The sequence below is a fragment of the Sarcophilus harrisii genome, chromosome 2 (genome assembly GCF_902635505.1).
Source record: "Sarcophilus harrisii chromosome 2, mSarHar1.11, whole genome shotgun sequence".
In the NCBI taxonomy this organism is placed as follows: domain Eukaryota; kingdom Metazoa; phylum Chordata; class Mammalia; order Dasyuromorphia; family Dasyuridae; genus Sarcophilus; species Sarcophilus harrisii.
In genome coordinates this window covers 124,931,787-124,949,150 of record NC_045427.1, presented here as the reverse complement: position 1 = coordinate 124,949,150, position 17,364 = coordinate 124,931,787, and the positions used below count along the sequence as shown (strand labels likewise).

The following is a 17,364-nucleotide window of genomic DNA, read 5'->3' as shown; positions in this document are numbered from 1 at the left end:
CTTATTAACTTTATATTAATGAGTTAATAAGATACTTAAGAATGAGGGATGGCATAGTATTATGAAACAATGATTATAATTATTCTGAAATATATTTGTAATTGATCGCTTTTGCCTGGTAATCATCTAGTTTTTAATCTGGCTTATTTTAAAGGGAGTTGGTAACAAAACGGAAATAAGTGTCAGGGGACAAGACAAACTTATCATTTCTACACCAAACCAGAGAAATGAAAAAGCAACTCAGAATGTATCATCTCCTGAAACAACATCTGGGTCGACAGGTAGGTATAAATGAATGGAGAGTATACTGAGGTTGGTTAGTATAATTACTATTATATGCAAGGTTCCTTGCATATGAAATAGACATTCCATAAATATTGGTTGAATTAGATTGAAATATTCTTGGACTGTCCCAAATAATTTTTTTAGTGTCTGCCTTGTAAATTGCTTCTATTCTTAAATCGGCGTGCTCAATTTATAAAATAAAACATCAGCATAGCTTGTATTTTAGAACTTATTTCTTTAGGTTATTAATTAGGGAAGTGTTCTCTATATATAATTTTGCGGTGGGAGAAAGGGTTACTAGAAAGAGATGGGATAGCAAAATTGGTGTTTATGTTATTTCTCAGAGGATTGAAATTGGTTTGACTCAACCTAGATTCAGTAGTAGTTGATTCAAAGAAGTTTTTGACAGGAACATCACTTCTGTGGACAGGAAGGAACATATTAATAGAGGAGAATTTTAAATGATAAACCTTTCATTAATCCAGGAACTTGAAATAGGCATGAAAATAAGATTATAAGAGAGGTAAGCGTTGTTTCCTGAAAAAGGAACTTTTTTTTTTTCTTCTTTTCAGTGGTACTTTTCAGTAGTATATTTTTGAAAATATAGTTTTCAACATTCATTTTTGTAAGATTTTGAGTTCCAAATTTTTCTCCCTCCCTCTGCAAGATAGCAAGCAGTCTGATATAGCTTAAATATATGCAATCCATTTAAATATAGAGAAAAAATTTTTTTCTTTGGAAATTTCCAGCTGTAACTCATAGCCAAAATTTACAGAACACCTTGAAAATTACAAAGTACTATACATCGAAGACCATGGAATGTTATATGGGACCAGGTGATGGGATAGTGTATGTAAAGTACCTGATAAACCTTAAAGCACTTTTTAGAAGCTGTCTGTCATATACTGTCTCATGATCCTTAGAACTATCTCCATGTGTGGGTAGGTACTTACAAGATTATTTTACAAGATAAATAACTTGAACTCAGAATGAAATTTTATAATTTGTATCATTTCAGGCTATTTTTTACAGTAGCCCAATGAATGAATTAGGAATGCTTGAATGAAAATAGTAGACTTCAAGTTAATTGTCTATAATTGGACATATTAATATTACGTGACATTTTCAGAATTATTATCTAGATAGAGCATTGGATTTGGAGTCAGGAAAACTCAAGTTCAACCCTAGCTTCAGACACTTACTAGCTATATGCCACTGGGCAAATCGTTTAACTTTTGTTTGCCTTATTTTCCTCATCCATAAAATGGGGATAATAATAGCACCTATCTCCTAGGGTGGTTGTGAGAACCAAATGAGATTGTAGGTGTCAAGTATTTAGCCCACTGCCTGGCATATAAATGTTAGTTGTTATTATTTCCATTTTAAAACGAGAGAATATTTGTAAAGGATAATAAATAAAATGAAAATATTTGGTGTGAGCATCAAATGAGATAATTGTAAAATGCTTTTCACAGTGTCTAGCACATTGTTCAGTTATTCATTTGTGCCCAGCTCTCCATGACTTTATGGACAATAGCATACCTATGCTATCTATGGGGTGTTCTTGGCAAAGATACTGACTTAGTTTGCCTTTTCCTTCTGCTCATTTTATAGATGAGGAAATAGTCACACAGTTATGTGACTTGCCTGTGGTCATACAGCTAATTAGTGGTTAAGATCAAATTTGAACTCTGGTCTTCCTGACTCCAGATCCATTGCTCTATTCTATTCAAGCTACTTAGCTGCCCAGATCCAGGCAGAGTTTAAATGACTTGCTCAAGGTCACACAGCTAATAAGTGTTCTGAAGCCAGATTTGTCAAGCCTTCCTGAGGCTCTGAGTCATTTAGCTTCCTTTAACACATAGGAAATACTATATAAATGTCAAAGGCTATCATAATCCTCACCATCATTATATTTATATAAATTTTGATTGTTTGGGTTTCAATATCTTTTTTATTTAGGAAGCTATGATTTTTAGGAATAAAAGAAATTTCTTCATTGGGCAATTCTCTATACCAGTGAAATCATAGATCCAGGTCTTATCTTTCTTTGCTAAGGACACTTCAACTTATATTAATCTGTTGACTGCTTATCATAATTAAAAATAGAAATCAATGTTGAGATCCTTACTTGAAACCTTTAATCACTTTTTATCAGAATACAGTCAGATCAGTTTTTGACCTCAGCTTGAATAAAAACTTTATTTTCAACTAAAGGTTGTTTTGTCCTCCTTCCTTTCCCCATTGAGATTTTTACTTAAATTCATTATTTTTTCATTTTGTTGAAGGTTAGGTATTTCAAAAGCCTAATATTGTGATTGTAACCAGGAAAAGGTCAGTCAGCTTATTTCTTATTCATATAAGTGGAACAGAATTACTGTCACTTGATTTTTTATTATCAAAATTAGGACTTTCATTTTAAAATAGGTATTTTCAACAGGATAAATATGTGGGTTTTAGTTTTAGCTGTTTATCTTGTTTTATTTTGTCCTGTCAGTAGATACTGTAATTCATGTCTTATTCTCCAAAGCCCCCTTGCTACTTTACTACAATGTCTTGATTGAAGCATTAGAAAAAAATATTTCCTCTTAGTTGTAATCTCTAAATTTGTGTTTTCCAAATATCCTAAGAAAAGACCTTCAACCTTTTCTTTTTATTTCCCTAATATACTGATTCCACACATGAAAGTATTATATTGCCACTTTGTATTATGAATTGTATTAATGTTTGTTTATTCGAATCATGGTTTCCAAAGCTATTTTCAAAGTCTAGAGTTATTTGTTCTTCTCTTCTGGAATATTAACAGCTAATCCTTAAGAGATATTTGTGTATTTGAGTAATGAGGAAATGCAAACATTACTCTATTCCTGATGAAAGAATCATTATTATCTGAGGTCCCTATTCTCCCCTCCCCCCCAAAAAAAACCCCAAACAAACAAAAAAAAAAAAACAAGTTGAAGTGAATAAAGAGAAAGAAATATTTATTTTTCACTATTCTTTTATCTTAAGTAGATAATTGTCAGTGGGAACACTAAAAAAGAGATCCTTTTTCTAATCAAGCTTTTTATTTTCAAAACATATACATGATATTTTCAACATTCACTTTGGCAAAACCTTGTATTCCAAATTTTTTCCCCTCCTTACCACTCCCCTTCCCTAAATGGCAAGTAATCATATATATGTTAAACATATGCAATTCTTCTATACATTTTCCCACAATTATCATGCTGCATAAAAAAAAAAAATCAGGTCAAAAAAAGAAAAAAATGAGAAAGAAAACCAAATGTAAGCAAACAATGAAAAAAATATATTATTATGTGGTGTAGTGGAGATAACTCTTAAGGAAGTTCTGAAAAAATCTGTTCTTCACAGATCAGATCACTGGCTGGTCAGGAATGTAAAGACAGATGATATTTCATCTAGATGAAGTTGATACCCAAGACAAGAAGGAAAAAATCAAAATATGATGTTTGGGGAGTTAAGGGAAAACGAAGAACCTGCTGGTGTTTCACTGCTTGAGGACAAAATATACCTGTAAACAAAATAATTATACAATAGTAGTTGCCACCTAGGATTGGAAAACAAAAGATCTTAACATCTCTTAAGCTATGGTCCTTTAGTCAAGAGGATGTAGGAAACCAGGAGAGAGAAGTAGGAAGGAAGTGACTCTGGTGCCTTCCTACTCTAAACTTCCCCTTCCCCCTCCCAAAAAAAAAAAGAGAGAGAGAGAAGTAAGGATCAGAGTCTGTAGTGTGTCAAAAGGGATTCTCTTTAAGAGGAAATAAAGTATTTTTTTTCCCTCCCACTAAGAGCAAATGGGGAACCAGTAGGGTAGTTGAGCTTTATATACAGCTAATGAAATTGTCTTTGAACTAAAAGTTGGGAGTACTGCAATGGAGACATAACTTCTCCAAAGGATCATAAAATAAAATCTTTCCAGGTGTAAATTTTTCAGGGTCGTTAAAAGTATATTCTCTGTTCTTAGTTTGTATTTCCAAAGGGAAAGGAATAAGCAATTATAATCTATAATATCTGCTATGTGTCAGACACTGTGCCTAAGGGCTTTATAAATTTATCTCATTTGATTTTTGCTGTGATCCTATCCCCATTGTACAGTTGAGGAATCTGAGGTAGACAGGTAGCTTTCCCAGGTTTACACAACTAGTAAGTGTTTGGAACAAAATTTGAACTTGGAGTTTTTCTGACTCCAGGCCTAGCATTCTGTCCACCATATCACATAGCTCCTCCAGTTACTTTTAAAACCTATATGAGGTTTACTTAAATTTATATATGCTTTTTAATCTAAAGTCTCAGTAGTCCCTAATAAAAAGTAAAAAATACTTTTTAAAGCCTCAGTAATTTCTAATGTTTTTGAAGTTTTATACTTATATTGTCCACAAAACATTATATAGAAGAAAAGCTAGCATTATTTAATACCAGTAGTGATGAGGTCTAGATTTTTGAGGGTTCCCGGTTAGGGAACCAAATGATGAGGTTAGGGTTCCTGGTGGTCAGGAAGTTAAATGATGAGGTTAGTGGCAGGTTTGGGGTTCAGGGAACCAAATGAAGAGGTTGGGCTTCCCTAGATTCCCCCTACAATTCAGCGCAGGATAGGGAGTTGTGAGAACCCCTTCTGGAGGTGCAGAGATCCTTCATAAATAACAATCTGAAAAGCTAGACTGTTAAAAGAAGTTTATTATTGGCATTGGGAAGTCAGCCTTTGCTATGCATGAATAGAACAGCTGAATTCCTTAGTGGCAGGTTTGACAGAGAAGTAAAGTTTCTAGTGGAGGAGTCCTGACAGAGAAATAAAGTTTCTAGTAGGAGTCCTGACAAAGAAGTAAAGTCTCTAGTAGAGAAGTCCCTTACAGAGAGGTATAAAATCTTGTTAAGGAAATAGGTGAGGAAGATAGAGGATAATGTTAAAAGAGAATATCATTTCAGCAGCCAGAGGGTTGCTGCTATGCCAGGGAGAGAGGTTCCTTGGCTTATTAGGTCCTCTGCAAGGACTAAGCCCCAAGTTGGCTCATTTTATAATTGAGGCCTTGGCTACAAGCTGGGGTTTGCTCTTGATGGGGGCTGGGTGGCTTGAGCTGGAATTAGAGAATCTTACAATTAAATGAGTGTCTCTAGGCTGATCTTTAATTTAATGGGAAGCTTAATCTGGAGTGAGCGTTATCAATGAATGAAGCTGTTTATCCTGTTTCCCTTGGGTGGGTCATTTACATAGGCAGGATTCAAAGAGAATCTCTCCTTCAAGGAGCTTCCCAAATGCTTCACCTTATGGCTCACCCAGAAGTCAAAAAGAGAGTTTGGGGGTTCCTCTCATCAGTAGCACCATACTTTGTACATATGTCCTACATAAATGATTGATTTATCATACGATACATCTCTTCTTATTCAGTTTATAATTCACTAAATGATAAGACTTAAAATTTTTTACCTATATTTTTCCAAATCTGAATTTAATAATCATTCAAAAATAAGAACATTTCTGTGAATACAATAGAACAGAAAAATGAAGGTTGTGTAGGAAAACACATCTCTTGTATTTACATTTTCCTTTTTTTTTCCCCATAGGAAACTGCCATTTATTTATGAAAAGTATTGGAGGCATATTAACTAGTTTTTTTTTTTTTAAAAAAACTTACTTAATAAACAAGTGTCCAAAAAAGTTGGAAATGAACTAGTAGTTTGGGTATGTGGACTAATCTGGAAAACTTGGGGGCAATTTAATCATTTTATTAACAAGGTCAATAGATTATTAAAAAGAATGGTCATAAAAGAAAAAGAAAAAAAGAATGGTCATTTGACTATCTCTTTTAGACCAAAAATTTTATCAAGGATTTCTTGGGACTTAATGAGAGGAGACAATGTAAAAATCAAGGGGATAAATCCCCTTTGATAACGTTGACAAAATCAAAGAGGGCAGTCCCCTTTGATAGGTCGACCTTACAGATAAAAGACAAAAGAAAAAAGTCTCTCTTTCTTTTAATACATCTAATTCAGTGCTATGGCTCTGATCCATTCTCCAGCTTAAGTTACTTGTAGAAGTTTCTCTTATTTTTTGTTCATTTTGTCACCTTTTTGAATCCAACTTTTAGGTTAAAGAGATTCTCACGAAAGGGTCTCTGTCTAGCTGAAGAACCATATAGGAGATAGCTGTTTCCAGCCTTTGTCTCTGCCTCTTTTTCTCCAAATTGCCTTAGGTAGGCATCATATCTGAGATATTTTAAAAGGTTTGAGGGTTTGAGAGAGACATAATATGTGGAGAATTTAATCTCTTTGTTTAATAATCTAGCCAAAGTAGTAGTAAAAGGAAGTTCATTTTCTCTCTCTTTAGATCAAAGATCTACATTTTCTTTCTTTTTTTTTTTTTAAAGTATATAATAAATTGAATACATTACTTATAAAGGCATACTGCTTGTTTGTGTTTATCTCACTTGTCTTTTATTTCATACAAAGGGTTAGGGATAGTGGAGACAGACTATTTTTAGTTCTCCCTTCCCTTTTCAACCCTTCCTCTCCAGTTAAAGGGGAAAAACACAATCTTTGCAATAAATTAGTAGAAAAATAATCAATCAAAACAGATCTACACATTTGCCATGTTTGTCTCATTATACATCTTAGATCTATTGATAGGTGATAGCATGCTTTATCCTCTGGAGTCCTCTGGACATCCTCTGGAGTCATGGTTGGTTGATCAGAGTTCTTAATACTTTCCAAATGATTAAAAACAACTATATTACATATATTTTTATGCCATCTAACTGCTGTCATAAAAAAATGTATCCAACTAAGTAAATATATGGGATAATTTGGAGGGGAAAAAAAGCATTTATAACATCTGGGGAGATATGGAGAGGTTTCATTGTTAAAACATTGGAACAGAGCTTTAAAAAGAGATAGGGGTTCAAAAAGAGAGAAAAGAAGGGATTGATTTCCAACATGAGAGTAGTTTCATTTAAATACATGGAGGCTGGGGTAGCTAGATGGATAGGTCACTAACCGGGAAGTTAAGAGTTCAAATTTGGCCTCAGGCACTTAATACTTCCTAGCTGTGTGACTCTGGGCAAGTCCCTTAATCTCAGTTGCCTCGGGGGGGAAAAAAAAAAACATAAATACATGGAGGCAGGAAAGTGAATATGGAACTCAAGAAACAGCTAATTATAGTTTTAGATTTTGAGGACTCTTTAATTATTTTGTTTTGTTTTAAATATCTTTTAGGTTCCACAGAAAAGAAGCAACAGAGAAGATCAATTAGAACTCGTTCTGAATCTGAGAAATCCACTGAGGTTGTGCCAAAGAAGAAGATCAAAAAGGAGCAGGTTGGCTTCCTACATGTAGAGAGTTAAAACATTGTATTTGTAAATGTTGTGGCTTATATTAGTATCTTCCCCTTCTTTTTTCTTTCTGTCTTTTCTTTTCTTTTTTTCTTTCTTTAAAAACAAAAAAACAAAAAAACTTCTCCCCCATTGGGTTTCCTTTCTAGACTGTTGTTCATGTTACATGCTGGTTAGTGCCAGTGCCCATTGCTAAGGCAGCCATTCCTGTGATCCTGCTTCAGGCACTTTCACAGAACCAGTCAGGCTTCAGGAAATGGGAAACCTATGGTGTAAGACGCTTGAATGAACCTGACACATTTACTTTAAGATTTCTGTTATGAGCAAAATGATTTCATGTTTTCAGTGATTTTTGTTTGGTGGAACCTCCATTGAGTTCCTTCCATTTTTTTTCTTTTTGATTTTTGGTTTAAGCTGCTGGTTTGTATTATGTTTTTATTTTTAAAACAAATCAAATTAATTTAACTATAAGAGTTATATTTAAGAGTCAAATAATCATAGGTAATCTGATTTTTTTGTTGGCAAAACAGATTTTTTGGAATGTTTTTTTCCTTCAGTGGAACAGCACTCACCTGTAATTGGGGTGTCAAATAAATAATACTTTATTATTTAAAAACAAAACAAAAAAATCATTCTGATCTAAGGGAGGTGATTAAACTAATTTTATGAGGTATATATAATCTTATCAGGTTATATACATTAAGTGTTTAATTACTTTTTCAAGGAAGTTTCTGGAAACTGTTGCTGCTTTTTCTTAGATGCCCAGTGAAAATAAAAAGGTTTTTCTTTTTCTAAATAAAAAGGTATCCATTTTAATATTTGTCTTGATAGAAGGCATTCTAAATGGAGCTAATTCAGATGAGCTTTGTGTTTTTTAACCACTTGATGTTGAGTGTTGATTTTCTTGTTTTAAGTGATTCCTTTTGTATTTTTAAACTTCTTAACTTGAATGAAAGTGACAGTGTGGGTGCTTTATGCTATCATTGAGCATATGAAACAATTTTTCCCAGAAAGTATGTAACTAAAACTTCGTGATGCACTAACCAATTACACACTTATCATACAGAAGAACTTCATACCTAGGAAATTATATTCCAAAAAATCTTTCTAAGCTCTTGCAAATCTACAGTATTTATTACCAAAATAAAGTTGTAATCTTGCAACTGGTTCCCAAATTCAGTCTGTGACCAGTCAGTTTAAAATTATAAGCAGAATGAATACAAATAATGGGACAAACAAAATGTTAATGCCACTGTGTTATAGTTAGTAGTAGAACAATACCAGTGATTGTTTAGAAGATTTTATATTTGTATTACTAATTGTATCCTATAAAAGCGCTTCTGTTGTATGTTTTTTTACCTGTTGTAAAAAAATAAAATTTTTTTAAAAAGAATTTAGAACAATCCTTAAATATTTACAAAACGTGTTTCAACATGCATACTTAACACATCTTAAGGAAACATAAACTGCAATCCTTAGCCCAAAACAGGAACTCCCCAAACAGCTTCCCTCCTTTAATTCTGATGGTTCAATCACCAAATTATCACGTGTTTTACATATACATTGGCAGAATAACTTCTAATCTCGCTCTCCTAATGTAGGATCAAGAACACTGTTCATAAGACACTCAAGAAAGTGCTTTTGCAATATCACAAACTTATTTTCTTAAGTTTGTACTAGCAGCAAAAGTATTGAGCTTCCAGCTGTATGGAGCCCTGTAGCACTCTCTACAGAGAGGGTCCTGATTCCCAGCAACTTAGCTGTGAGTGCAGGCGCGGAAGGGTCTTAAAGTGGCGTGAGTTACATTAACCTGAGTATCATAGTAAGTAAAAATTTATCCTAACGTATTTGGGGCGGGGGGGGTTTATAGCAACATCGGGGCTGGTTGCAGAAACAACCCCTCTCTTGCCTCCTGGACACCAAGGAAAGTATTCTTATTATCTTCATACACCAAGGGAATGGTGGGAAAAGGACTTCGATAGAGAGCATGTGGCTGTGTGTTGTCACTTGGTATTCAGCATAGGCAGCTAGGAATTAAACCCCGCCCCCCCCACCCTGGGACAGAGAGCTTGCCCTGAAGATGGGACTGACTTCCGATTTCAGATACACTAACCACTCATCATAATTTAGATTGGTGAAAGTGTTATTTTTCCTTTTGTTAATCAAAAGATAAAAATTTCTTTATTAATTCCTTGTTTTCCTGTCTAAACAGGTTGAAACAGTTCCACAGACTACAGTGAAGACAGGATTACAGAAAGGTGAGTTTTACACTGTAATGTTATTTTGAATTTCCCTGATTTAAATCAGTTTCGAAAGAATTACTTATTTGTACTCCTTGTACTTTTGTCTGTCTTTGTATTTCATTGTTGTTGCTCTTCAGTCAATTTGTGTGGAATTGCAGTACCCTTTTCCCTCCCGGTGTGTGTGTGACTTTATCATTATGATCTAATCTGTACCTCCACATGAAAAGTCTTGTTTATTATGATAAATTGGAGAACACTATGCAGATTTGATCCAATTTTCACCTTTTCTCCATGATTCTGGGGTTTCATTGGCTTATAACTAGGGATGTGACGAATCCACTTTTTTGGTATTCGACTGAATACCGAATAGTAGCTATTAATGTTCGTCAAACATGGACTATGACAAATCAAATGAGACAACCAGATTGAAAAATCTTACCACATTTTACTTTTACGGTGCTATAAAATCCTTTTTAAAAATTAAAATTATTCATAACTTATTTATGGCCACTATTAGATGACCATATGCAAATATATTTGAGATATGCTTTAAATTTTTATAACCTTAAATTTATATATCTTAAGCTAACAATTTGATTTTAGTACAAATTTGTAGCATGATTAGTTTTTAGTATTTTTTTTGGTGAGATCATTCAAACTGCATTTAATACTTGTAGTTTACTCTGGGCAAATTGCATTTAAAAAAACACCAGCCTCTCTGCATTCTCTGGGAGAAGTCTGCAGCGATGGTCTCCGTGGAGATCCTCAGCAGAACTGAACAGCCTCTCGGAGGGAACACTGCTTGGCGGAGCTCCAAGAAAAGACATCACGATCGCTGCGAGATTAGGAGGCCTGATTGCGTTGTGTTTCCACCATTCCACAGGGTCGGCGGACCGGGGAGTGCAGGGCTCTGTCAGATACAGTGACAGCTCCGTCTCCGCAGCGGTTGAGGAAACTGTGGACTGAGATTCCTGTACAATTTCATCCCAGAAACTCCAGACTTGTAGTCTCCATGCAAGATTTCTTTGACAGCGGCTTGATAAACAGTTTTCTTTGTTTTCAATTTTGATTTCACCATCATCATTATTGGCATTCTTCTGACTGGTTTCTTCTACAAGACTCTAAACGACTGCTTTAACATTCAAGTGATTTTTCGCCAGAGCTGGATGGGTACAGCTTAAATCATGGGTCCAGCATACAAGCCAACGTATAACTTTATACTGATCAATTTCGACATGGACTGTTGTTTTTGTTTTTGGGGTGTTTTTTTTTTTTTTTTAAATAAAGCATCATTAATGCACATCTTCAGGGTTTGTGCCAAACAGCCCAAACTGTATACATTTACAATCATTAAAAGCTTTTTTTTTTTTTTTTTTTTTTTTTTAATGTTAGTGCCGTTATCATGGAGAACAGCATGGCAGCTGTCTTTGGTGGTCTGCCATTTTTCTAGCATTTTCAGAAACTCATCGGAAATGGCGGTACCTGTGTGTTTCCCTTCGAAAGCTTCTCAGTACAGCACTCTTGTTCCTCTGTTAAAAGTCCTTTTTAATCCAGTGATGTATTAGGCCAAGGAAATGTTCTGTGGTGGTACTCTGGGTCCACACACCAGCAAATGAAGGAAATATATTGTGCAGTTTTTGTTTCTGTTTTTTGTTTTTTATCAGCGTTTATCCTGGCAGGCACCCTCATTTATAGATGTCAGGAAACACTGTTTGAGTGGAAACATTTATAGAGTGGGATTAATAACAAGGTTCCAGTAATCTGAGCAGTCTAACATGACCCACATGCTCCATCACAGAATATGGCTATGTATCAAGTGCTCCATCTCACCCAGCCTGTTAACGGATCTTCATAGCCTCAGGAGACTTGTTTCTCCATGGTCTCTTCTGGACTGCACACTTCCTTCCATACTTTGCTGGGCTGATTTAGATGTGTATTTGTTGTATGGAAATGTTGGGGGAAAAAACAAAACGTAAATCTTGGGTTTAAGTAATAACCCTCTCCTTGGTTCCTTGGTACTCATCGTGCCTGACCTACACATGTTTCATCGTGGCTGTTTTTTTTGTAGCATTAGGCCATGAGAAGTGTTGCTTTGTAGGGGTACTTTTTTGTGTTTATCTTTTTGTTTGTTTGGTTGGGTTTTTTTGTTTTTGCACTCTCGTTTTGGCTGGATTTGTATTATATACAGTTAAAAAAAAAAGTTCCACACTATTTCTCTGCTTTTTTCATACTCATTCCTTCTTGCATAAATTCCACAGAGGCCTCTTTCTTCCAACTCTGCGTGATTTGGCCACATTTTCATACTGACTCTCCATTCACAGCCCTCAGCAACATGCCATTTAGATGGCATGGTATGCAGGGAGGTGCTGCAGCACTTGTTAATGGTCAGAATAAATGCCGTATCACCAAGAAAGGCTCAGATGAACAATTACCTGAACATTTAAAATTTGTTTGGGGGGCAATATTAAACTGAATACAAAAATTGGGGGAAAATGGCACTATCCGTGTACGAATCGAATACAAATCAAAGATTTGTCACATCCCTAATAAAAACAAGATGGAGATGTCTCTTCAAACATATTTGTAAGCTGCACAATGTGTTGGGTTTTATGTCTTTCCCCCGCCAAATTGAATCGTTCTTTAGATTGTTCCAAATTTATCAGCCGTCCTGCAATTTTGATAGAATTGGTTTTCAGAATGGAACTCAGGCACTTGGATGAAACTAGCCTTAGTTCAGGAGCACTGAATTGAAATGTCTTAATGTGCAATTGTAATTAAATCCTTTTATACCAGGCAGATCAGAAGCTTGTGGAGTTCTGATTCATGACTTCAGCATTACAAAGAGAGCTGTGCTTTTTCACACTAAAGATGAGTTTGGGGAAAAAAATATTCTCCCACAGCAAAGAAAAACTTAAACAATATTTTAGGATTAATTTCAGTGTGTTGTGTTAAGGTGCCAGCGAGATTTCAGATTCCTGTAAACCTCTAAAGAAAAGGAGTCGCGCCTCAACTGATGTAGAAATGACTAGTTCAACGTACAGAGACACATCTGACTCCGATTCTAGAGGACTTAATGATTTGCAAGTAAGTATACTTAAAATTTTGGGTGGGAGTTCTGTTCTGAACTGTGCTTAACAGAAGAATGGCAATGTCAAGACTGCAAGTAATGGATGTTATAGTGGCCCAGACAATCCTCAAGATTTTGTGGGGATTATTGAAAAGCTAGAAATGACTAACTACAAACCCTAATTTTTGTTGTAAGAGTAAGGGGAGGTGCACAACTTGTGCTAATCTCTTAGTTAAAAAGAGAACATAAGTTAAAAAGCAGCTCTGGTTCTTTCTAAGGCCCCTGTATCCAGAGATTGGATGACCAGATTCACAGGCTTAGCCAAAGTTTTCAAGAGCACCTTTTATGTAAAGCTCAATAGATTTTTTTTCCCCAGAGCTTCTGACTGGAGAGTGGACTTCTTATTTATAGATATGCCATATTTTCCTTTTAGGTAAGCTTTGGAAAGCAATTAGATAGTCCTTCAGCTGCTGCTGATGCTGATGCCTCTGATGTGCAGTCAGTGGACTCGAGCCTATCAAGAAGAGGAACTGGAAACAATAAGAAAGATACTGTGTGTCAGGTAGGATGGTTAGCCTACAACCATTTCTTTAATATACCATTACTGGATCTATATCTATATCTAGATTTTGTATAATAATTGATTGGAGAGGAAAACTCCTTATATGATCGAATCATTTTGAAGCTGATAAAACGATTATCCTTGGCACTTATTTTCCCCCTCTTTGGTATGATACATGTTTTCTGGGAAAAAAAAAATTGATAAATAAAAATGTGTTATAATTGTCATAAATATAAGTTTAAGCAGCTTATATCAAAGGCCATGATTTCAGGATAAATTCTTGAAGTTGAATCTATGATTTGCTTTACTGCCTTTCTTTGTTGGATCTCCTTTCTATTTTTACATCATGTTTGCATAGTTGCTTGGGAGCAAATAAATTTCAAGAAAAGGATTTTTGGGAGCATTACCAGTAGATAGTCTGTTTCCATGTTACTTGACATAATCATTTTGTTTACCCCTCAGAATGTGGAATGGAGATATATCCCTTTAAAATCTCCATATTTTTACTTATTGATATTTAAACAGGTCATCACCTACATCAGTTTTCTCTAACTAGCCCAAATAATGTTTCTTATTATATACTTCTGCCTTTTGTAGCTACTCTTTATTAATAGTTTAGGAAAATAGAATAGGAAATTAAGATGAAAGGAACAGGATATAGGAAGGAATCGGGTGTTTAAATTTTGGGGTTTTAAGAAGCAGCTTGGTATGTTGGAAAGAAAATTTGTTTCAGTATTCTGAGATTCTGTCACACAATCTGTTAATTCTCAAAATGACCTGTTGGAAGTAAAAGTTCTCACCAAGTAGCAAACATTTCCTATAAACCATTGGTTTCAGAAAATTGTTTCTGTTTATTATATTCTAGATATGTGAAAGTTATGGTGACTCTCTGGTTGTTTGTGAGGGGGAATGCTGTAAACACTTTCATCTAGATTGCCTGGGACTTTCATCTCTCCCTAATGGAAGATTCCTCTGTACCGAATGTAAAACTGGTAAGTTTATTTTTGTGGTGAAAGGAAGGATAGAAAATCATAATATTTTTCCTGACATCTGCCAGTCTTATTGGTGGTATATTTGTAGCATCCTTCCTGACATGACAAAGAAAAAATATCAACACTGATCAACAATCAAACAAAAAATATCAATTGAATCTCAGTGACTACATTTCTCTTTAATATATTGCATTGTCAATTTTTTTGATATCTAACATGCTAAATTTGCAGGACAGTGGTTGTAACAACTAAGTTTTGTTATTCTTACTAACATTGGAGTAATATGAGATAAATTTAGGCCTTGTAAATAGAATTGCTGGATGAAGAGTTCACAGATAAAGTGATGATGATATCCTTGCTTAGTAGAAATAAATAAACTAAAGTGTTTTTTACTCAGCTTGGTTACATCCCTAACTTCCTGAAAGTGAATGTCCAAAGAAAAGGAAAAAATTCACCTTGAATACATTTCTGCATTCTTGAAATTTGGCAGGGGGCAGGGAAGGGAGGAGGGGAATTTACATTCTCCAAATTCTACTTAACATTTACCTCAACTTCTTGATTCTTTTAAATATGATATATTAGTTTAAGCTTATAGGAAAGTGGAGATTGAATGAGTTCTCAAGGTTTTTTATTAATACATGTTTAAAAAATCATGATTATATATCTAGACCTATATGCACACCTATGTACATGTATGTATACACACACACACACACAACTATTAGGTGCTTAGTGCTGTGTGGAATTACAAACAAGATTAACTTTGAGAATTTAGAGTATAGTAGGAAGATAAAATATACATGACTTAAGATCTTATGATTTTTTAGATATTGATTTTATTGACATTTTGTATTATATCACTTTTGTTTCCAAATATATCCTGCCCTTGCATAACTAGCAAAGCACCCCTTATATTTAAAAAGAGAGACGGCACCTCAGCAAGACCAGTCCTATTAACCCTTGTATCTGGCAGTATATGCCTGAGTCTGTATCCATAATCTCCCACCTCTAAGGAGGAAAGAAGGTATCTTTTTCCAACTTTTTTCTGGAGCAATCTTGATGATTATAGTTACAAAGAGTTCACTTTCACTTTCTTGTTCTTTTTATTTATGCTGTGGAAGTTTTGAAAGTACATTGTTTTCATCTTATCTTTTCTGGTCTCATTGAAAGTGCCTTTAGGAATAGTTCTGGTAGCTGACAGAACAACATAGATGGTCCATAGTCCCGAAAGACAATGCAATTTTAAATTTTAGTATTCTTATGAGTACACTTTCTCTCATATGATCTTGATTTCATCTGCTAAGTCTGTATTGTGCGGGCTTTTACATCTTATTTGGATTAGAGGTTATGTGTATTTGTTACATCACTGTAGTCTTAGATTCATAATACAATCATTTATCATATGCAACTTTTTGAAAAATTGCAGGTTTCTCATATATAATTCTAACTACTTGATCATGACTTTCTAGGAATTTTATCAGTACTAAGTTTTTGCAATCTACAGTGAATGATGTTGTACAGTTTCTGCCATTTCCTTGCCAAGTTTGCATAAATCAATAAGCCATGATTTCTAAGTAAGAAGGCTTTTTTAGCTGTAGACATCACTGACTTGCTATACTATCACTCTCATGAACCCATTCATTTGTATAAGGAAATCTACTTGACTAAGTCATTTAATTAATGCTGATGGTATTCTTGTTCATATGTCTGAGTATTGCCTGTGAAGGGCCTTTAGATTCCATTCTAAGATCTTGGTGATTTTCACAAGCTTAATTCTTGAATAAACCAATATGAATTACTATTCAAAAAAAAAAAAGAAAGTATACTGTTTTCCTGATTCTCAAACCTCATTTTAATAGGTGGGCCTTAAACTTTGCATATCCTCTTCTAACATGGACTTAATTTAAAGAGAATTATAAAACCTCAGAAATGGAAGAAACTTCAGGGGCCAACCAAAACAAAAATCTCCTTTATAAAGTCATTGTCAAGCCATTAATTAATTCTGGTTAGGAGAGAGCCTACAGCCTCCCATGGCACTCTTAGGGAGTCCTAATTGTTACAATGAAATTTTGCCCTTTTTAGTTTACATGTTCCCAATCCATTGTTCCTAGTATTTTCTTCTGGATGCATAAACATCTAATTTTCCTTCCGTCTTATAAACAGTTGTCATGTCCACTTCTTCTCAAACCTCCCCACCCACCCTTCATGCCCAGTTTTCTCACCTTTATGTTCAGAAACCGCTCTCTTTAAATTGATCCTCACATGGCATGATCTGCAGTCCTCTTACCATTCTGGTTGCCTTCTTCTAGATATATCCCAGCTTGTTACTATACTTCCCAAAATATGCCTCCCCAGCCTGAGCCACAGTAATCCACATACCTTATTAGGACAGAATGTATTGGGACACTGATACTTACTCATGGACTCTATTTATCCCTTAATGTATTCAAAGATCACTTGAACTTTCTCAGATGTTGTACACATTGCTAGCTCATTGAAAATCCACAAAAACAACCTGTTAATTTTCAAACTTATAGCATCAATTTCTCTATCATGTTATCATGAAGTTGATTTATCTCTGTTGAATTAATTATTTGATTCACTCCATTATTTTACTGTCATCCATTATCACATTTTTTTTTTCTCCTTAACTCTTCCTACCTTTATGATCTCATTGATTCAAGAACTCCCACAAACAATGCACATTACAGATCACATTTGTGCTTGCCTAATCTATGTGATTCTGGTTCATGGTTCTCCAAAAAAATTCCCCACCGTTCAATAAACATTTATTAAAGTCTTGTTATGTATTAGGCACTGTGTTAAGTACTGATAATACAAAGAAAGGAATCAAACAGCCCCTGTCCTCAAG

The 17,364-nt window shown here is 34.7% G+C and overlaps 1 protein-coding gene across 9 annotated transcripts in view; it reads left to right on the top strand.

Moving 5' to 3' along the window:
• Window positions 1-17,364, top strand: part of NSD3 (nuclear receptor binding SET domain protein 3) — a 140,799-nt gene that overhangs the window by 90,675 nt on the left and 32,760 nt on the right. For 8 of the 9 annotated variants that reach the window (XM_031950699.1, XM_031950697.1, XM_031950698.1 and 5 more), the window contains exons 7-12: window positions 155-281; window positions 7,513-7,613; window positions 9,841-9,886; window positions 12,825-12,955; window positions 13,372-13,500; window positions 14,366-14,492. In XM_031950699.1, coding sequence (XP_031806559.1) covers window positions 155-281; window positions 7,513-7,613; window positions 9,841-9,886; window positions 12,825-12,955; window positions 13,372-13,500; window positions 14,366-14,492 — 661 coding nt within the window. Of the gene's footprint in view, window positions 1-154; window positions 282-7,512; window positions 7,614-9,840; window positions 9,887-10,754; window positions 11,249-12,824; window positions 12,956-13,371; window positions 13,501-14,365; window positions 14,493-17,364 lie in introns of those variants that run through there. The other variant, XM_031950701.1, reaches the window with a different exon arrangement.